Source organism: Zophobas morio, unplaced genomic scaffold (genome assembly GCF_036711695.1).
Source record: "Zophobas morio isolate AGI-343-1 ecotype UQ-CSIRO unplaced genomic scaffold, CSIRO_AGI_Zmor_V1 ptg000002l, whole genome shotgun sequence".
NCBI classification, from domain to species: domain Eukaryota; kingdom Metazoa; phylum Arthropoda; class Insecta; order Coleoptera; family Tenebrionidae; genus Zophobas; species Zophobas morio.
The window spans coordinates 2,773,970-2,796,088 of record NW_026972107.1 but is presented as its reverse complement, the minus strand read 5'-3'; the positions used below and the strand labels follow the sequence as shown (position 1 = coordinate 2,796,088).

Sequence of the window (22,119 nt, the reverse complement as noted above, 5' to 3'; positions counted from 1 at the left end):
AGTTCTAGAACAATCGATAAAAACTGGACAAAAAGAAAACTAGAAGCCAAAAGTTCGCAACAAGCGATTCTCAGACTTCAATTAAAACACCCCATAAACAACAAAACTTTATTCTTTCACTTTAGTCTTATTTCTACCCCTACATTTCACAATAACGGCCTCTGCAGACCACATCAAAATAGTGACCAAAGTGACGCAATTCATAACAACAATACAAACAACATAGCTCCCGGTTGCGTCACGAAGAGCTCCCATGATGGGTCCCCCAACCAAAATACAAATACCATTAGCCAAAGTTTCTATACCTCCAGCAGACGCCAGTTTATCGGCTGACACATGGTCCGGAATAACCAACCACATGTAAACTTTCCGAACGCCTTTAGCAATCCCCCAGGCGAAGGCAATCACTAAAAGAACGTAGTAATTTTTGGAGATAAGAAGAGCTAAAATTTTGACAGATCATAGCAAAAAACACTCAAATCGTAGTTGTTACTTACTGAATCTAACTACTGTAAGAATAGCGAGCGCGTAGACGTACATCAGTCTCGACGGTTTAGTAAAATAGTTGCCTATGTAGGGCCCCACGAAACGAAAAAGCATATCCGAGACCCCCAAAGTCGACAAAAAAGTGGCGATTTCGCCGGTCTTCAACCCAAAGTCGTGAAGAATGAAAGGCATTAAAAGAGTAAAGTTTATCTCGGCGAACGTCGCCAGTGCCAACCCGACTAAAATGTTGTCAAAAACCGGGTCCTTGAGTAAATCCAAGTCAAAAATTTTGGCAATGTTGGTCAAAATCGTCCCACATAGAGTTTCCCGTTTCTTTTCACACTCTTGACTCTTCTCGTCCGCTTAAATTACCCACCTGATTAAGAGTGACACAAATGACAATAAGTACCCAAAAGTAGCCCCTCCTCTGGGTTGTTTCGCTCCTCCTTCATGTGCCAATTCACCGGCTGGAGCAACGCAGCCGCCACGAACACATGGGTGCAGACACCCCCATAAATCAGCGCCACTTCTTGCGCGCTGTACACCCTCATCAACACCCTAATCAACTGCGGGACCAAAATGGGCCCGAACCCCGCCGCCGTCACCGCGAACCCCATCGCCACACTCCTCTTCTTCTTGAAGTAAAAATTCAAGGCCAGCCTCTGCGTGCTCTCGCTCATTTGCATACCCATCGCTGAAACTCCTCATCGATTAAAAATCCAGGCGAAATATGCGGAAGTACACGAAATGAGCCCATAGGCGACCACGAAAAAAGCGAAACTCCTGCAGAACGACGTCAGCACCATGCCTAGAGTGAGCAGCGACGCCGCCACCAGCGCGATCCTCCTGCATCCGTAGACCTTCAGCAGCACCCCGGTTATGGGCCCTATTAGCTTCCCGAAAGCCGCGTTGACGTTGACCACGAGCGCCCCTTGCGTGGCGGTGAATCTCAAGTCGGAGAAGGTGTCCTTGAAGATGAGGCCGAAGCACTGGAGCAGCGAAAGAATGATGAACTGGAAATAACATGCAGGGATTATTTTGTTGTGACCAGGGGGCGGCTTACGCTGCTTAGAGCGCTGGAGAAGACTATTATCCAGCCGTAGCCTCCGTCGGGGGGGACTTTGTTCGTGGATTTCATTTCCGATTTGTTTCGCAGAGTCATTCTTAAAGATGAAGAGAAATGTGAACTGTTGGGGCGCAAACAGGGTGACTGATGGAAATAAAAATGAGCGGGATCGGACGCCTGAGGCGGCCGTTGATTGGTTTTGGTAGCTTGATATTCGTGAAAATTGCTTGTTGGATGATTAAAAAGAGAAAATTATTTTAAATGAATGGGGAAAGTTTGGAGGTTGTATTCACCTGGCTGTGGCGGAAATCACTAGCACCGGCCTGACATCGGACACCGAATAAAAATAAAACAGTACTACGTCGATACTAATTATCTAATTTGTTAATAAAATTTATCGCTTCGGATTTATACTTGATCTTGAACTTTCCCTTTCATATTCTGCGGTTGTTTCTTTAATTAATGGGGCTGCACCACGTGTTAACAACTTTTTGAGTTAAAAAACATTCTGGTCTACACTTGAAAAATCCAAATATATATTATCCTAATGAAGCCACGAATTACTGAGAAACTTCGTAGATATATTTATCCTATTAGAATTTTTACATAAAGAATGTTTTAAAAGCGGAATACCAATTAGATATTATACATAATAAGGCCAGAGGGGATATTAGTGCTAATCAGGTTTCATACAGAAATGAATGGAAATCAGTCAATTAAAAATTATTGTGATTTCTAAGCTAGTTACAGTGTAAGACAATTATAAAACAGAATCCAGAACATAAAACGTGCGAACACGTGCCACAGTGTTAATGAGATTTCCACATTTTTTTAAATCAAACGCAGTATTTGAAAAAGTCCCGACCAATGTCATACCAACAGTGCTAGAATAGGTTCCATTTGTAGAACCGTTTATTATCGACTAAATAGATAAAAGACTAAAACCAGAAAAAAATTATGGTCAGGTCACCAAGTTGAAATAAGTTCCTCAAATTAATGACTGAAGCAAATTTTTGGGTTGGCCATTCTGAATTAGTGGCACATTGATGGTATGTCAATTCACCGTTGTCGATTTTGACATGAGCGCGCCTGAAAACCAATGAGAAAAACGTATATTATTTTAAAAGTGCTAATTATATTTAGTTTTAATTTACGTAAATTCGCCTCTTATTTTTCGCTATTATCCGTAGCTCGAGAAATTGAGAAAACAAAAATTTGAAAAATTGGAAAATCGAAAAACTGAAAAATCAAAAAATTTATATATCGCAAAATCAAAAATTTAAAAATCTAAAAACTAAAAAACCGAAAAGTCGAAAAATCGACCAATCGATTCGAAGCGACAAAAAATTGAAAAATTGTAAAATTTAGAAATCGTAAAATTCAAAAATTGACAAATTCCCAAAATCAAAAAATCGTAAAATCGAATAATTATTGAAATCGAAAAATTAAAATTTTAATAGCCGAAAAATTGAAAAATCAACTGAAAAATCAACAATCTTAAAATGTGAAAAATCGAAAAATAGAAACATCGCAGAAATGAAAAACCGAGAAATCGAAATTCAAAAAGTCTAAATATCGATTAATTAAAACATCAAATAATTGAAAAATTGAAGAATTCAAAAATTGAAAAATTCCCAAACTTGAAATATTGAAAAACTGACAAATCGAAACTTAAAAAATCTAAAATTCGAACAATTTTGAAAATCTAAAAAAGAACTTGAATCAGAAAATCGTAAAATCGAATAATTATTGAGATTGAAAAATGTAAAATTTAAACAACCGAAAAACTGAAATATCAACTAAAAAATGAACAATTTTGAAATGCAAAAAATTGTAAAATTCAGAAATTAAAAAATTCCCAAAACTGGAATGTTGAAGAACTGAGAAATTGAAAACTTGAAAAATCGAAAAATTTTGAAAATTGAAAAACCGAGAGCCCGGAACTCGAATAAAAAAATCGTAAAATCGAATAATTATTCAAACCAAAAAATGTAAAATTTAAATAGCCGAAAAATTGAAAAATCAACAATTTTAAAATGGGAAAAATTGAAAAATCGAAATATCAAAAAAAAACAAGAAAAGTCGAACTCTGAAAAGTCGAAAAATCGAAAGATCGAGCAACTGAAGCTTCAAAAAATTGAAAAATTGTAAAATTCGAAAATTGAAAAATTCCCAAAATTGGAATGTTGAAAAAAAGGCAGATCATCGAAAACTTGAAAAATTGGAAAATCGAAAAATTTTAAAAATCTAAAAATCGAATAATGATTGAAATATAAAGATGCAAAATTTAAATAGCAAAAAAATCCACAATTTTAAAATGGAAAAAATTAAAAAATAAAAATATCGAAAAAATTAAAAACCCAGAAATCGAAATCCGGAAAGTCGAAAAATTGAAAGATCGAGCAATCGAAGCATCAAAAAGTTGAAAAACTGTGAAATTCAAGAAATTTAAAAATCCCCAAAATTGGAATGCTGAAAAACTGACAAATCGAAAAATCTAAATATCGAGAAATCTAAAAATTGGAAAATTTTGAAAACCCAAAAACCGAGAGTCAGGAACTCGAAACTTCGTAAATTCGAATAAATTATTGAAAATGTAAAATTTAAATAGCCGAATAATTGAAAAATTAACTGAAAACTCAAGAAAAGTCGAAAACTCGAAAGATTGAGCAATCGAAAAATCAAAAAATTGAAAAATTGTAAGATTCAGAATTTGAAAAATTCCCAAAATTGGAATGTTGAAAAACTGACAAATCGAAAACTTGAAAACTTGAAAAATTTTAAAAATCGAAAAACGGAGTTAGGAACTCGAAACAACATTATTGAAATCAAAAAATGTAAAATTTAGATACATAGCCGAAAAACTGAAAAATTAACTGAAAAAAAGTCGAAAAATCGAAATATCGAAAACTCGAAGCCTCAAAAAACTGAAAAATTGTAAAATTTGGAAATTGAAAAATCTAAATATTGAAAAATTTTGAAAATCTAAAAACCGAGCTTCAAGAACTCCAATCAAAAAATCATAAAATCGAATAATTATCGAAATCGAAAAATGTCAAATTTAAATAGCCGAAAAATTGAAAAATCAACAATTTTAAAATGGGAAAAATTGAAAAATAGAAACGAAGAAATGAAAAACCGAAAAATCGAAATCCTAAAGTCGAAAAATCGAAAGATCGAGCAATGGAAGCATCAAAAAGTTGAAAAATTGTAAATTTCAGAAATTGTAAAATTCAGAAAATGGAAATTTCCCAAAATTGGAATGTCGAAAAGCTGACAAATTGAAAACTTGAAGAATCGATAAATCAAAAAATCCAGAAATTTAAAAAACGAAAAATTTAGAAAATCGAAAACCGAGACTCAGGAATTCGAATCAAAAAATCGTAAAATCGAATAATTATTGAAATCGAAAAATGTAAAATTTAAATAGCCGAAAAATTGAAAAATCAACTGAAAAATCAACAATTTTAAAATGGGAAAAATTGAAAAATAAAAATATCGAAGAAATGAAAAACCGAGAAATCGAAATCCGAAAAGTCGAAAAATCGAAAGACCGATCAATCGAAGCATCAAAAAATTGAAAAATTGTAAAATTCAGAAATTGAAAAATTCCTAAAATGGAAATGTTGAAAAACTGACAAATCGAAAAATCTAAAAAATTGAAAAATTTTGAAATTCTAAAAAACGGGAGTCAAGAACTCGAATCATAAAATCGTAAAAACGAATAATTATTGAAATCGAAGAATGTATTATTTGAATAGCCGAAAAATTGAAAAATCAATAATTTTATAATGGGAAAAATTTAAAAATCAACAATTTTAAAATGGGAAGAATTGAAAAATAAAACAATATGGAAGAAATGGAAAATCGAGGAATCGAAATCCGAAAAGTCGAAAAATCGAAAGATCGAGTAATCGAGGCATCAAAAAATTGAAAAATTGTAAAAGTCAGAAATTGAAAAATTCACAAAATTGGAACGTTGAAAAACTGACAAATCGAAAAATCGAAAAATCGGGAGCCAGAAACTCGAATAAAAAAATCGTAAAATCGAATAATTATTGAGATCGAAAAATGTGAAATTTAAATAACCGAAAAATTGAAAAATCAACAATTTTAAAATGCAAAAAATTGAAAAACGGAAATATCGAAGAAGTGAAAAGCCGAGAAATCGAAATCCGAAAAGTCGAAAAATCGAAAGATCGAGCAATCGAAACATCAAAAAATTAAAAAATTGTAAATCAGAAATTGAAAAATTCCCAAAATTGGAATGTTGAAAAACTGACAAATCGAAAACTTGAAAAATAAAAAATTTTGAAAATATAAAATTCGAAGGTCAAGAACTCGAATAAAAAAATCGTAATATCGAATAATTATTGAGATCGAAAAACGTAAAATTTAAATCACCGAAAAATTAAAAAATCAACTGAAAATCAACAATTTTAAAATGCGAAAATTAAAAAACAGAAATATCGAAGAAATGAAAAATCGAGAAATCGAAATCCGAAGAGTCAAAAAATCGAAAAATCGGGCAATCGAAGCATCAAAAAATTGGAAAATTTGAAATTTAGAAATCGGAAAAATTCCCAAACTTGGAATGTTGAAAAACTAACAAATCGAAAACTTGAGAATTCTAGAATCCTAAACACGAAAAATTTTGAAAATCGAAAAACCGAGAGTCAAGAACTCGAATGAAAAATTAATAAAATCGGATAATTATTGAAATCGAAAAACGTAAAATTTAAATAACCGAAAAATTGAAACATCAATTGAAAAATGTTAAAATGCGAAAAATCGAAATTGTAAAAATCGACAAATCGAAAAATTGTTGTATATCTACAGTTTTGATTTTTTTTTTTTTTTTTTCAAAACTGGATATCTAGGATGAAAATCCAACACGGATTTTAAGCCACAAGTTCAGGACTATGTTGTTTTTTAACATTTAAATAAATTCGACAAAATTGTAACATGACATCGTTAAAAAATGTTGTACAGTTTTGATTTTATTTTTCCAAAAATCTGGTTGCCTAAGATAAAAACTCAACAAGCAGACAAATTTTGATTAACGGATATATGGCAGAAAGATCTATTTTTTGTACTCTGGCGGTCATGAAACTTTGAGAAAACATTAAAGTAACCAGTTCCCCGATGGACTCGATTGCAATACTTCCTTAGCTTACGCCTGGGAAGCAAAAATGTTTAATGTAGAGTCCAACCTAACCCTTTTTACCGAACCTGTTTTCGGTCCTTTTCGGAAATATATCCATTTTCTTCCGTATTCACAACAATAACACAACACATTCTCCCTAATATTTATTAATAATAAATTAGAAATTCGCGAAATTGCTCTACTTTTACGCCAAAAGGACGCGACGATCTTGTCGCCATCAAACAGAAATTAAAACTGAACACAAAGGACCGAAGAACGTGACCTTTGGACAGGTAACTCACGTGACAGAGACGTCATCGCACGCCACGATAAGATTGCAAAAATAATTTTTCATATTTTCGGTTTGATTATCATATATTAATAGTTACTTACCATATTTGAGCTTTATAAATAATATTAATTATGTCTAAATTTTATTTAATTATATCGTGAAAATGTATAGCTTTGACCGATCAACTTCAACCGTTTCGAAATTCTTTCCAAAATTTAAACATTGTCGAGTAAACGAATCACGGAACTTGATAAATTAAAACTGAAGTCGTACTTCCGCGTTTTCGGTCCTTTTCGGAAAAATATCCACTTTCGTTCGTGTTCACAGTACTAACACAACATATTTTCACTAATATTTATTAATAATAAATTAGAAATTCGCGAAAACAACTTTCAACCAATTTTTTACATTAGTTTAAACACTTTGTTTCATATATGTAGCTAGAATTTTGCCGGTATTACATTAACTTGAATTGCTGCTAACTAAAGCTGTAAATTACTAAATATACTTTGACGATTCTCTAAAGTGACGACGTTATTGCAGTGCATTAATTTGATTAATTTATATTTGATTTTAAAGCAAACATTAGCAAGAATTCATCTAAATATGTATAATATGTGGTTCATCTAAATATGTATATGTGGTTTTAAGTTTCAAGATTATTTACTTTCATTCAATTAAAGTGTAGACAAACAATCTGCGTAGTGATAACACAATATCCACTTTAAAAATAATAAACAACAAGAAATTCTTAACAATTTTTGTGTGTGTGTTTTTTTTTTATTAAATTTGAAATTTCAATAACTATGGATCGATAAATATCGATTTGAACTGATCAATTTATAATTTCAAGTGTACGTCAAGATTATCATAAAGATGTTGTAGAAAACGCTACAGAAAATTTGTCTATTCATCTCCGCATCCATTAGTGATAGCATTCCTACTCATTGTTAATCAAATCTCACTTGAAATATGCAGCGTAACATGTTGCTTTATTTGATATTTATAAATTTATTTTAGAATAATATTATTATCCTTTCCGCAAAATTGATTACGTCATCAACGTTCCGGAGGGGATAATCACACATCTCCAATAAGTCAATTAAAATACTACAATTCCAAGATTTTTTCCGACAACCTCCAAACTCTAGACTGCATCTAGTTTAAAATAATATTGCATGAATAATTATAATTTACAACGAGAACTTATATCTTGAGATAATTAAGTCACCTTCGAACAATTGAAGTAATGAGTAATCATCAATTAGCATTACATATTCCGCCATTTGCATAATGGCGACTCAATCTAATTAATAGCACATTTACTGAAATAACGAAACAATAATGGCAAAATTACAACACCAAATTGACCCTCCACCCAAATCCAAACCCAAAAACCCAATCCTCCCCAACACCCATCCCATCCTCCCGAAGGTCAACCCATTCAACCTTGCTTTCCCTCCATTCCAATCCACTTTTCTCCATTTCCAGCTTAGTCTCTCGTGCATCTACACCATGAACCCTCATCTCCCGCTCTGAAACCCACCAACCACACAATGACAATTTCCTCCACCCCACAACCCGACGGAGGCTACGGCTGGGTCATCGTCTTCGCCAGCGCCCTCACCAACGTAAGTAGAGGGTTGGGGGGCAACCCTAACCGTCACTCACCCACCCATTTCAGTTCATCACTCTCTCCCTCATCCAATGTTTCGGGCTCATCCTCAAAGACACCTTCACGGAGCTCCACCTGTCCGCCATGGAAGGCGCACTCATCATCAACCTCAACGGCGCCTTCGGCATGCTCACGGGCCCCATCACCGGAGTGCTGCAAAAGGTCTACGGGTGCCGCATCACCGCCTTCGGTGCCGCTCTTCTGCTCACGACGGGAATGGTGCTGACGTCGTTCTCGAGGAGCTTCCTCGCCATCGTGGGGTCGTACGGAATCGTCACTTGTAAACAAATTTGAGTTGGTTTTTCTCGAGTTAGATTGGATTTTGTAGCTTTGGGGATGCAGATGAGTGAGTCTACGCAGAGGTTGGCGATAAATCTGTACTTCAAGAAGAAGCGGAGTTTGGTGACGGGGTTCGTGATGACGGTGGCGGGGTTCGGGCCTATTCTCATCCCCCAGCTTATTGGGATTCTGCTCAAGGTGTACTCCACGGAGGAGGTGATTTTGTTGTATGGGGGGATGTGTGCGCACATTTTCGTGGCGGCGGCGCTTCTTCAGCCGGTGGAGTGGCACGTGGAGGGTAAAGGGACACGTGAGGAAAAAATCGAATTGAAGGAGTTAGGGAGTACCGACGAAGAAGAGAAGAAGTCTTTCTGTGCTTCGGTTTTAGAAACTGTGGCCCGGATTTTCGATTTAGATCTTCTCAAAGATCCAGTTTTTGACAATATTTTGGCGGGGTTGGCTTTGGCGAGTTTTGCGGAGCTCAACTTCACCCTTCTCATCCCTTTTATTCTCCACGACTACGATTTGACCACCGACCAGATCGCCACGTTTCTTTCCACCCTAGGTGTAGCAGATATGATTTCGAGATTCCTGAGCCCTTACGTGGGTAACTACTTCAAGAAGCCCTCCAGACTCATGTTCGCCTATTCGCTCGTTATCCTAATGATAATTAAATTCAGTAAGTAGCGAGTTTTTTTTTTTCACACTGGTGAGTGATTGTTTGCAGCTATTATTCTCTTCGACAACTACTACGTCTTATTAATTATTGGCTTTACCCTTGGAATGGCGAAAGGCATACGGAAGGTGTACATGTGGTTGGTCATTCCGGACTATGTGTCCCTGGAAAAATTACCATCGGCTGCTGGGATGGACATGCTGGCGAGAGGTTGCTGCATTTTGATTGGAGGCCCGATTTTGGGGGTCCTGAGGGACGCTACAGGGAGTTACACGATTTGTATCATCGTGATGAATTGTATCACCATTACGACGATACTTATGTGGGCCACGGAGGCGATTATTAAGAGGTTTAAAAGGAGAAATTTGGAGTTTGAAAGTGAGGTCGAAGGGATGAGTTCTGGTAAATAAGCTGGTGGTGAGTAGACGGGGTAAAACGTAAATTCCTGTTACAATGCAATCACGTAGTTGTAGTTAGAAAGCAACTTGTAGAAGAATATTTGTGTAGATAGAAATTGTTGACCACGCTTAATAATAAATATAATTTTGTTTTTTAATTGATTCATTTCATTTCTATCAATTTCTAGATTTTCGTAAAACTTCTGTCAAGAATTTCGATTTTAGCGGATTTACCATTAAACAAAAAACTGTTGACCTTTCAAGAGTGACGAGTTTTGACACTAAAAAATATTTCGGCTGAGTTAATTTTCTGAATTTTGAATTTTAAAAATTAAAAAAAATTGATCAATCGAAGCGAACAATCGGAAAATTGAAGCTTGAAATATCGATGAATGAAACTGTGAAATTAAAAAAATTTAAAAATCCAAAAATTTGGAAACCGAAAAATTTAAAAATCGAAAAATCGAATAATCGAAACATCAAAAAACTAAAGAAGCCAGAAATTCAGAAATCGAAAAATGTAAAATTTAAAAAATTGAAAAATTAAACTATCAAAAAATGAAAAATTGAAAAATCGAGAAATCGAAAAATAAATTTAAAAACTTAAAATTTAAAAATTAAAAAAATTTTAAATCGAAAATTTGAAAAATCGGAAATTGAGAAATCGAAAAATTCCGGAACTGAAACGAGGAAAAATTGGGAAATAGAAAAGTTAAAAATTGAAAAATTTAAAAACCGAAAAATTGAAGTAAAAAATTTTAAAAATCGAAAAACTGAAAACTTTAAATCCAAGAAGCCGAAAAATAGGAAGATAGAGAAATCGTAGCATCAAAAAACTGAAAAACCTAAAATTTAAAAATTGGATAATCGAAAAATTGAAGAGTTGAAATATAGATAAATCCAAAAATGGATTATCGAATATCGAAAATTTAGAAACATCAAAAATAGAAAAATTGAAAAATAGAAAAATTGAAAAATAGAAAAATTGAAAAATCAAAAAATTTTAAAATCTTAAAACTGAAACATTGAAATATCGAAAAATCCAAAAATGAAAAAAATCGAAAATTTGAAAAATTGAGAAATTGAAAAATTAAAAAATTGAAAAATCTCAACACCAATACAACAATCGAACAAGTGAAAATCGAGAAATTGAAAAACCGAAAATCCGAAAAATTGAAGAACTGACAATTTAAAAAATGTCCAAACTAAAACATCAAAAAATTGTGAAAATAAATAATTTAAAAATGAAAAAACCGAAAAATAGAGCAATGAAAACATCAAGAAATCGAAAAATTAAAATCCAGAAACTGAAAAAGTGACAAATCGAAAAATCTAAAATATAAAAAATTGAAAAATTGGAAAGTTACAAATTGAAAAATTTTAAATTAAAAAATCCGTAAATAGAAAAATCGAAAAATTTAAAAACCGAAAAATAAAGTCAAAAATTTTAAAAATGGAAAAATTGAAAAACCTAAAACTCTAAAACCAAGAAGTCGAAAAATCGGAAGATCGAGAAATCGTAACATCAAAAATCTGAAAAGTCTAAATTTTAAAAACTCGAAAAACTGAAAATATAAATATCGAAAAACTGAAAAATCGAGAAATCGAAAAATCTACAATTTTAAGATATAAAAAAATAAAATATCGAAAAACTGAAGAACCGAAAAATTGAAAAATCGAAAATTTGAAACGTCAAAAGATTGAAAAATATAAAATTTAAAAATCGAAAAAATCAAAAATCGAAAAATTGAAGTCAAAATTTTTAAAAATCGAAAAATTGAAAAACCGAAAACTTTAAATCCAAGAAGTCGAAAAATCAGAAGATAAATCATAACATCAAAAAACTGAAAAATCTAAAATTTTAAAATTCTAAAAATTGAAAATAGAAATATCGAAGAACTGAAGAGTTGAAATATTGAAAAATCGCAAAATGAAGTATCGAAAAATGGAAAATTTAGAAATCTCAAAAATGGAAAAATTGAAAAATCCAAAAATTTAAAAATTCTAAAACTGAAACCTCGAAATATCGAGAAATCGAAAAATGAAAACATCTAAAAATCGAAAATTTGAAGAACAGAAAAATAAAAACATTGAAAAATCTTAGCCCCAATCGAAGAATTGAAAATCGGGAAATTGAAAAATCAAAAAATTGAAGAATTAAAACACTGTAAATTTTCAAAACTGAAATATCGGAAAGTCGAGCAATCAAAAAGCTGAGAAATTGAAGAATGGAAAAATCAAAAGATCGTAAAACTGAGATATCGGAAAATTAAGAAGTCTAAAATTAAACAACCGACAAATCAAGAATTCAAGAAAATTGAAGAATTGCCAAAATGAAAAATCTCCAAATTGAAATATCGAAAAATTGTGAAATCACAAAATTGAAAAATTAAAAAATCGAAAAATCGAGCAGCCAGAAACTGAAAAAGTGAGAAATTCAGAAATCGAAATATCTAAAATTTAAAAAATTGAAAAATTAAAATATCGAAAAATCGAAAAACTGAAAAATAAAAAAAGAAAACTCAAAAATCGGAAAATTTATAAACTTAAAAATGAAGTCAAAAATTTAAAAAAATCGAAAAACCGAGAAGTCGAAAAAATTGAAAGGTTGAGAAATCGTAACACCAAAAACCTGAAAAGACGAAGATTTAAAAATTCAAAAAATTGAAAATAGAAGTGTCAAAAAACTGAAACATCCAGAAATCGAAAAATCTACAATTTTAAAGTTTGAAAAATTAAAATATCGAAAAATTAAAGAACCGAAAAATAGAAAAATCAAGAATTTGAAACATCACAAGATTGAAAAACAAATTTAAAAGAAAAATCGAAAAGTCGAAAAATTGAAAATTTAAAAAAACGATTAATCGAGAAATTGAGAAATCGGAAAATCGAAAATTTAGAAATGTCAAAAATTGAAAAAGTGAGAAATTCAGAAACCGATAAATCTAAAATTTTAAAAATTGAAAAATTAAAAGATCGAATCCGAAGAATCGAAAAATCGAAAAAATGGAAAATAAAAATTGAAAAATCTAAAATCGGAAAATTGAAGAATCGAAAAATTCAAAAGTCGAAAAATAAAGTAACAACTTTTCAAAATCGAAAAATTTTAAAAATCGAAAAACTGAAAAAAAAGAAAACTCTAAAATCAAGAAGTCGAAAAATTGAAAGATCGAGAAATCGTAACACCAAAAAATGAAAAGTCGAAGATTTAAAAATTCAAAAAATTAAAAATAGAAATATCAAAAAACTGAAAAAACCAGAAATCGAAAAATCTACCATTTTAAAGCATGAAAAATTAAAACATCGAAAAATTAAAAAATTAAGAAATCGAAACATCAAAAGATTGAAAAACAAATTAAAAAAAAAACTCGAAAAATTGAAAATCTAAAAAGTTTATATATTGAAAAATCCCAAAAAGTCAAAAAATTGAGAAATGAAAAAATAAAAAAAACGAGAAATCGCAAATTCGAAAAATGGAAAATTTAAAAAAACGATTAATCGAGAAATTGAGAAATTGGAAAATCGAAAATTTAGAAATGTCAAAAAATGAAAAAGTGAGAAATTCAGAAATCCAAAAATCTAAAATTTAAAAAATTGAAAAATTAAAATATTGACAAACGAAGAAACGAAAAACTGAAAAAAAAATTGAAAAATAATGTAAAATCGGAAAATTGAAGAATCGAAAAATTGAAAAATCGACAAATTGAAACATCAAAAAACTGAAAAAAAGAAAACTCTAAAACCAAGAAGTCGAAAATTTGAAAGATCGAGAATTCGTAACACCAAAAAACTGAAAAATTAAAGATTTAAAAATTCAAAAAATTGAAAACAGAAATATCAAAAAACTAAATTCCAGAAATCGAAAAAGCTACCATTTTAAAGTATGAAAAATTAAAATATCGAAAAATGGAAGAACCGAAAAATTGAAAAACCGCGAAATCGAAACATCGAAAGATTGAAAAATATAAATTAAAAAAAAATCGAAAAGTCGAAAAATTGAAAATGTAAAGAATTGATATATTGAAAAATCCCAAAATGTCAAAAAATTAAGAAATCGAAAAATGAAAAAAATCTAGAAATCGAAAAGGCGGAAAATCGAAAATTAAAGAAACGAGTAATCGAGAAATTGAGAAATTGGAAAATCGAAAATTTAGAAATGTCAAAAATTGAAAAAGTGAGAAATTCAGAAATCGAAAAATCTAAAATTTAAAAAATTGAAAAATTAAAATATCGAAAAACGAAAAATCGAAAAATCGAAAAACTATAAAATAATAACCTAAAATCGGAAAATTGAAGAATTGAAAAACTCAAAAATCGAAAAATTTAAAAACCGAAAAATGAAGTCAAAAATTTTAAAGAACGAAAAACTGAAAATCCGAAAACTCTAAAACCAAGAAGTCGAAAAATCGAAAGATTGAGAAATGGTAACACCAAAAAACTGAAAAGTCATAGATTTAAAAACTCGAAAAATTGAAAACAGGAATATCAAAAAACTGAAAAATCCAGAAATCGAAAAATGTACCATTTTAAAACATGAAAAATTAAAATATCGAAGAATTGAAGAACCAAAAAATTGAAAAATCGAAAAGTCGAAAAATTGAAAATCTAAAGAGTTGATATATTGAAAAATCCTAAAATGTCCAAAAATTAACAAATCTAAAAATGAAAAATCGATTAATCCAGAAATCAAGAAAACGGAAAATCGAAAATTTAGAAATGTCAATAATTGAAAAATCGAAACTTTTAAAACTACTAAAACTAAAACACCGAAATTTCGAGAAATCGAGAAATCCAAAAAATCGAGAAATCAAAAATTTGAAGAATTGAGAAATTGAAAAATCAAAAATCGAGAAATAAAAAATTTGAAGAATTGAGAAATTGAAAAATCAAAAAAACTGAAAAACCTCAACACCAACACGGCAATCGAAAAATTGAAAAATCGAAAAATTGTCGAATCAAAGAACTGAAAAAATATCAAAACATCGAAAAATCAAAAGTTGAAAAATTGAGAAATCCAAAAGCCGAAAAATCGTAAAAATTCGAAAAATTGAATAATTGAAAAATCGAACGATCGTAAAACTGATATATCCGAAATTAAGAAATCTAAAATTAAACAATCGAGAAATCGAAAATTCGAGAAATTGAAGAATTGACAAATTGAAAAGTCTCCAAACTGAAATATCGAAAAATTGAAAAAACGAAAAGTCAAAAAATCGAAGAATTATGTACTATTCAATTTTGTTTTTTCCCAAAAATCTCGATATGTAGGATAAAAATTCAACGCGGATTCATAAACCACAAATTCAGGACTATACTATTTTCAAATAACATAACATGAAGTAAAAATAATCAAAATTTTAGAATCTTGAAAATTAAGAATGTTCACGCTTTCCGAACCAGTTACATAATTTTCTATCGAGTGTGGTAATCGCACTATCCATTACAATAACAGGTGGGCGATCATAATCGTGACAATCAGTTTCTCAGACACTAGAACCTTGGATTCACTAATTTGTAACAAAATTATAAATTATCAAATCAAAGCATGGCAAGTGCTCATTTAGACGTTTCCGCTAAAACACAATTTTCGTAAAATTGCCGCCACGCGTTGACGTCAGCGTCTTCCGGGCCGGCGGAACCTCCCAGCTCGCCTAAAATCCGGCATCGCCCGGATCCGGCGCGTCACATTCCGATCCCATCGACTTATTCCACCAACCATTAAAATCAAATCAGACGTGCAATAAAACTTATCTCCTAATCAAACAAATAACAATATGTGCCGATAAATCAAAACAAAGAATTTTCAAGCGAATAACGAATAATTCCATCATAAAATCAATATCAGATACCGCCAAGTAGCTCTCCACTCCCGATTGTCCTCAATTATCTCTCCCTTATCTCGCCGAAATGAATATCGCATATATAAGCGCCAAAACGGGCCACCATGACTTGAACCAATAAACATGAAAAATGCAGAAGCTGTCCCCGTCACCAGAAAGGTCCCTCCGGACGGAGGCTACGGCTGGGTCATCGCGCTGGCCATGGCCCTCAACAGCGTAAGTCCAAATCACACCTAGAATTATCATTGTGCAACCTGTCGCAGTTCATCTATATACCCATGATGCATTGCTTCGGGCTCATCTTCAAGGACACGTTCGCCGAACTGGGTCTGTCAGCGGCCCAGGGCGCCCTCATCGTCAACCTCCACGCCGCCTTCGGCATGCTCACCGGACTCCTCAACGGGGTGCTGCTCAAGATCTGCGGCTACCGGAAGATCGCGTTTCTGGCCGCCGTCCTCTACTGCTCCGGGGTCACCACGACCTCCTTCGCCCGGAAATTCCAGCACTTCATCATCTCGTACGGACTGGTGGCATGTTAGTTTTCCCCACGCATTTTTAATACCAATGAGAAATATTTTAAATAGCACCTGGGCAAAACCCAAAATTCTACAAGCCAGACTATAATAATAATGATGGTGGTTTTAGCACTGGGCTTGGGCATGTGCCGCTCCTCCTACAGCCTGGCCATCAACACCTACTTCAAGAAGCGGAGAAGCAAGGCCATGGGCTTCGCCGTCACGATAATCGGCTTCGGCCAGATCGTCATCCCCCAGCTCGTTAACTTGCTGATGAAGTTCTACAGCCCCCAGGGAGTGGTCCTGATTTTCGGCGGAATATGTGCCCATTTTTTTGTTTCAGCCATGCTCCTCCAGCCCGTCAAGTGGCACATGAAAGAGGAGGAAATTCTCGAAACAAGTAAATAGTTTGTTTAGGAGGCGAATAGTCACAAAGTTTATCTTTTTTAGACTAATTTCGGATAATTCTAGATCCAGAGAAGGAAGAGAGACCTGAGTGTCCCGATACGGAAATCTGTGATAGCCACCTCAGTCTTAACGAGCACGCCAGAAAGAACACCCTCCTCAAAACCATCGTCACCTTCTTCGACCTCGACCTCCTCAAAGACCCCATTTTCGTCAACATCCTGATCGGGATGGCCCTTGCCGTCTTCTCCGAGCTCAATTTCAACATCCTCACCCCTTTTATCTTGAACGATTACGGCTTGAGCACCGACCAGATCGCCACCTTCATGTCCACGAACGGGCTCGCAGACATTACTTTCAGGTTTTTAGCCCCCTACGTCGGAGAATACTTGAAAAAACCACCCAGATGCATTTTCATTTTCACTTTGATTATGTTGATTATGATGAGATTTGGTGGGTTTGTACAACAACAAAAACACGAAATGAACGTTTGTTTGTAGTTCTTTTGATGTCGACGGAGTATTACATGCTACTGATAGCGGCCACGGGGCTTGGGATTGCCAAAGGGATCCGTAGGGTGTACGTAGGGTTGATCATTCCGACACACGTCAGTCTGGAGCGGTTACCTTCGGCTTCGGGGATGGAAATGATGGCTAATGGGTTTTGTATTTTGACTGGAGGGGCTATCCTGGGGGTAGTGCGTGACGTCACAGGGAGCTACGTCGCTTGTATCATCATCATGAACTGCGTCACTTTTGTGACGATCGTGTTATGGACTGTGGAGATGGTGGTGGTGAAGCACAAGAGGCACAAAGGGGAGAAGGTGCAACAGGGTGAAGAAAATAATCCCCTTAATAAAATTTGAATGCGGGGTGAATTTGTGATGTAGTAGAATTTATGTAAATAAATATTAGTTTATTTATTGTATTATAAGATTTTATAAATGTTATTTAAAAGTATGAAGTAGACTTTAGTATGGAAAATCAAAACGGGGCGCCCACGAATTTATTATTATTCCTGAAAAATCCTGAAAAACGTATCGCTCTATGACCACTCTAAAATTTCTAACATTTCGATATTTCTACGGTCGATGTCAAAAATTGGTCGAAATTTTTGAAGAGAAAAATTTGAGTCTTAAAAAAGTGTCTAAAAATTCTGAAAAAAATCAGGGATGTATATCTCGACATGCTGAATAAAAAAATATCACATGTTAATAGTCACGGAGCAACATTTTCGAAAAAATCGGTTTGAAATGCGAATTTTTGAAAATCTAAAAAGTTCGATTTTTCGAGGTCGATTCTGAATAAACGGTTGCAGTTATTAGAGAAACGAATCCAGAAGTGAGTTCTAGAGTTCGAAATCTACAAGAAAATGCATTTAGTTAAGTTCCGAAAATGTCAAAGGACGGAAAAGGAAGAAAAGGACGAAAAGGGACGACAAAGGACGAAAAAGGATAATCAGGACAAAAATTACTAAAAGGACGAAAAAGCACCATTAGTACGAAAAGGACGAAAAAGGACGAAAAAAACGAAAAGGACGAAAAAGACGACAAAGGACGAAAAAGGACAAAAAGGACGAAAAAAACGAATAGGACGAAATAGGACCAAAAAGGACGAAAAAGTATGAAAGTTATAAAGGACGATAAAGGACGAAACAAACGAAAAGGACGGAAAAGGACGAAAAGAACGAAAAGTACGAATAAGGACGAACCAGAACGAATAGGTACGAAAGAGGACGAAAAGGGACGAAAGAGGACGAAAAGGGACGAAAGAAGACGAACAAGATACGAAGGACGACAAAGGACGAAAAAAACCAAAATGACGAAAAAGGACGAAAAGGACGAAAAAGGATAATACGCACGAAAAACGACGAAAAAGGAGGACAATGACGAAAAAGAATAATAAGGAGGAATGAGGACGAAAAGGACGAAAAAGGACGATAAGGACGAAAAGGACAAAAAGGACGAAAATGGATAATAAGGACGAAAAAGGATGAAAAGGACGACAAAGGACGAAACGGACGAAAAGGACGACAAAGGACGAAGAAGGACGAAATAGGACGAAGAAGGACGAAATAGGACGGAAAAGGACGAAAGGTACGAGTAAAGACGAATAAGGACGAAAAAGGACAAAAAAAAACGAATAGGACGAAAAAATATAATACGGACGAAAAAGGACGAAAACGGACCAAAAGTACGAATAACTACGAACAAGGACGAAAAGGGACGAAAAAGGACGAAAAAGATATTTAGGACGAAAAAGATATTTAGGACGAAAAAGTACGATTAGTACGAAAAGGACGAAAAAAAAACGAAAAGGACGAAAAAGACGACAAAGGACGAACAAGGATAAAAGGGACGAAAAAAACGAATAGGACGAAATAGGACCAAAAAGGACGAAAATGTATGAAAGTTATTAAGGACGATAAAGGACGAAATAAATGAAAAGGACTGAAAAGGACGAAAAGAACGAAAAGTACGAATAAGGACGAACAAGGACGAAAAGGGACGAAACAGGGCGAAAAGGGACGAAAGAAAACGAAAAAGATATGAAGGACGAAAAAGGACGAAAAAAACCAAAAGAACGAAAAAGGACGAAAAGGACGAAAAAGGATAATACACACGAAAAAGGACGAAAACGGAGGACAATGACGAAAAAGGATAATAAGGAGGAATGAGGACGAAAAGGACGAAAAAGGACAAAAAAGCCGAAAAAGGACGAAAATGGATAATAAGGGCGAAAACCGAAGAAAAGGACGAAACGGACGACAAAGGACGAAGAAGGACGAAATGGGACGAAGAAGGACGAAATAGGACGAAGAAGGACGAAATAGGACGGAAAAGGACGAAAGGTACGAGTAAGGACGAACAAGGACAAAAAAGGACGAAAAAAACGAAAAGGACGAAAAAGGATAATACGGGCAAAAAAGGACGAATAGGACGAAAAAGTACAATACGGACGAAAAAGATATTTACGACGAAAAAGGAAAGTAAGGACGAAAAAGGATAATCAGGACAAAAATGACTAAAAGGACGAAAAAGTACGATTAGTACGAAAAGGACGAAAAAGGACGAAAAAAACGAAGAGGACGAAAAAGACGACAAAGGACGAACAAGGACAAAAAGGAAAAAAAAAACGAATAGGACGAAATAGGACCAAAAAGGACGAAAAAGTGTGAAAGTTATTAAGGACGATAAAGGACGAAACAAACGAAAAAAACGGAAAAGGACGAAAAGTACGAATAAGGACGAACAAGGACGAAAAGGGACGAAAGAGGACGAAAAGGGACGAAAGAAGGCGAAAAAGATATGAAGAACGAAAAAGGACGAAAAAAACCAAAAGGACGAAAAAGGACGAAAAGGACGAAAAAGGATAATACGCACGAAAAAGGACGAAAACGGACGACAATGACGATAAAGGATAATAAGGAGGAATGAGGACGAAAAGGACAAAAAGGACGAAAATGGATAATAATGACGAAAAAGGAAGAAAAGGACGACAAAGGACGAAACGGACGAAAAGGACGACAAAGGACGAAGAAGGACGAAATAGGACCAAGAAGGACGAAATAGGAAGGAAAAGGACGAAAGGTACGAGTAAGGACGAACAAGGACGAAAAAGGACGAAAAAAACGAAAAAGACGAAAAAGGATAATACGGGCAAAAAAGGACGAATAGGACGAAAAAGTATAATACGGACAAAAAAGCACGAAAAGGACGAAAACGGACGAAAAGGACGAAAAAGGATAATAAGGACGAAAAAGGAGAAAAAGATCGAAAAGGACGAAAAGGACGAAAAGGACGAAAAAGGGTTGAAATATTGAAAAATCCCAAAATGAAGTATCGGAAAATTGAAAATTAAAAAAAAAGGATAAATCGAGAAATTGAGAAATCGAAAAATCGAAAATTTAAAAATGTCAAAAATGGAAAAATGAAAAATCGAGAAATTTAAAAATCCTAAAACATCGAAATATCGAAAAATCGAAAAATGAAAAAACCGAAAATTTGAATTCAGAAATTGAGAAATCTCAATACGAACACAGCAATCAAAAATTGAAAATGGGGAAGCTAAAAATTCGAAAAATCGATGAACTAAAACAATGAAAATTTCCAAAACTGAAATATCGAAAAATCGAGAAATCAAAAAGTCGAAAAATTGAAGAATCGAAGAATCAAAAGATCGTGAAACAGAGATAGCGGAAAATTAAGTTATCTAAAATTAAACTATCGAGAACTTGAAAATTCGAGAAATTGAAGAATTGACAAAATGAGAAATTTCCAAACTGAAATATCGAAAAAGGACGAAAAAGGATAATACGGGCAAAAAAGGACGAATAGGACGAAAAAGTATAATAAGGACGAAAAAGGACGAAAAGGTCGAAAAGGACAAAAGAGGACGGAAAAGCACGAAAAGGACGACGCGGACGAAAAGGACGAACAAGGACGAAAAAGACGAACAGTACGAATAAGGACGAACAAGGACGAAAAAGGACGAAAAATAACGCAAAAGAACGAAAAAGTATGAATAAGGACGAAAAAGATATTAAGGACGAAAGAGGACGAAAAAACCGAAAAGGACGAAAAAGGATAATAGGGACGAAAAAGGACTAAAAAAACGAAAAGGACGAAAAAGGAAAATAAGGACGAAAAAGAACGAAAAAGGACGGAAAGGACGAGAGAGGACGAACACGGACGACATAGAACGAAGAAGGACGAAATAGGACGAAGAAGGACGAAAAAGGAGGAACAAGGACGAATAAGGACGAAAAAGATATTAAGTACGAAAAAGGGCGAAAAAAACCAAAAGGACGAAAAAGGATAATACGGACAAAAAAGGACGAATAGGACGAAAAAGTATAATAAGGACGAAAAAGGACAAAAGGACGAAGAGGACGAAAAAGGATAATAAGTACGAAAAAGGACGTAAAGGTCGAAAAGGACGAAAAGGTCGAAAAGAACGAAAAGGTCGAAAAGGACGAAAAGTACGAAAAAGACGAAAAGACGAAAAAGGGTTGAAATATTGAAAAATCCCAAAATGGAGTATCAAAAAATCGAAAATTGAAAAAAAAAATACGAGTACATTATTAAAACACAGATTAGAAACATGTCATGCGATTAATCTGAAGTGAGATTTACTTAACAGAATGTTGAGATGACATCACTTATTTTTTCTATGATGAATACGAAAATGTGTCACACGATAATTTTAAAGTGTATGTAAAATTTGAAATTAATCACTTTACCAGTTTCGGAAACAACTTGCAATATATTGGAAACGGGGGACCAACATTTTCATACTCTACAAGTGTGAAACGTCAAGAAAACGCAAAATTAAACACGCGT

At 33.5% G+C, this 22,119-nt stretch overlaps 3 protein-coding genes across 3 annotated transcripts; 2 read left to right on the top strand and 1 right to left on the bottom strand.

The window, feature by feature from the left end:
* Positions 1-108: 108 nt before the first annotated feature.
* LOC135132813 (monocarboxylate transporter 13-like) lies at positions 109-8,517 on the bottom strand. Its single transcript, XM_064061017.1, has 7 exons — positions 8,348-8,517; positions 1,846-1,875; positions 1,550-1,778; positions 1,229-1,499; positions 896-1,180; positions 498-830; positions 109-443 (listed from the first exon to the last, which is right to left on the bottom strand). Exons 1-7 carry the CDS (start codon positions 8,515-8,517, stop codon positions 109-111), a joined length of 1,653 nt encoding a protein of 550 aa, XP_063917087.1.
* A 29-nt stretch (positions 8,518-8,546) lies between these two features.
* Positions 8,547-10,030, top strand: LOC135132800 (monocarboxylate transporter 12-like). Its single transcript, XM_064061008.1, has 5 exons — positions 8,547-8,621; positions 8,675-8,945; positions 8,994-9,287; positions 9,333-9,623; positions 9,672-10,030. The coding sequence occupies exons 1-5, from the start codon at positions 8,547-8,549 to the stop codon at positions 10,028-10,030; spliced, it is 1,290 nt and encodes a 429-aa protein (XP_063917078.1).
* A 5,652-nt stretch (positions 10,031-15,682) lies between these two features.
* On the top strand, positions 15,683-17,737 carry LOC135124379 (monocarboxylate transporter 12-like). The gene is made up of 5 exons (XM_064049414.1): positions 15,683-16,074; positions 16,122-16,392; positions 16,504-16,773; positions 16,845-17,231; positions 17,279-17,737. The coding sequence occupies exons 1-5, from the start codon at positions 15,982-15,984 to the stop codon at positions 17,641-17,643; spliced, it is 1,386 nt and encodes a 461-aa protein (XP_063905484.1). The 5' UTR covers positions 15,683-15,981; the 3' UTR covers positions 17,644-17,737.
* The last annotated feature ends 4,382 nt before the right edge of the window (positions 17,738-22,119 follow it).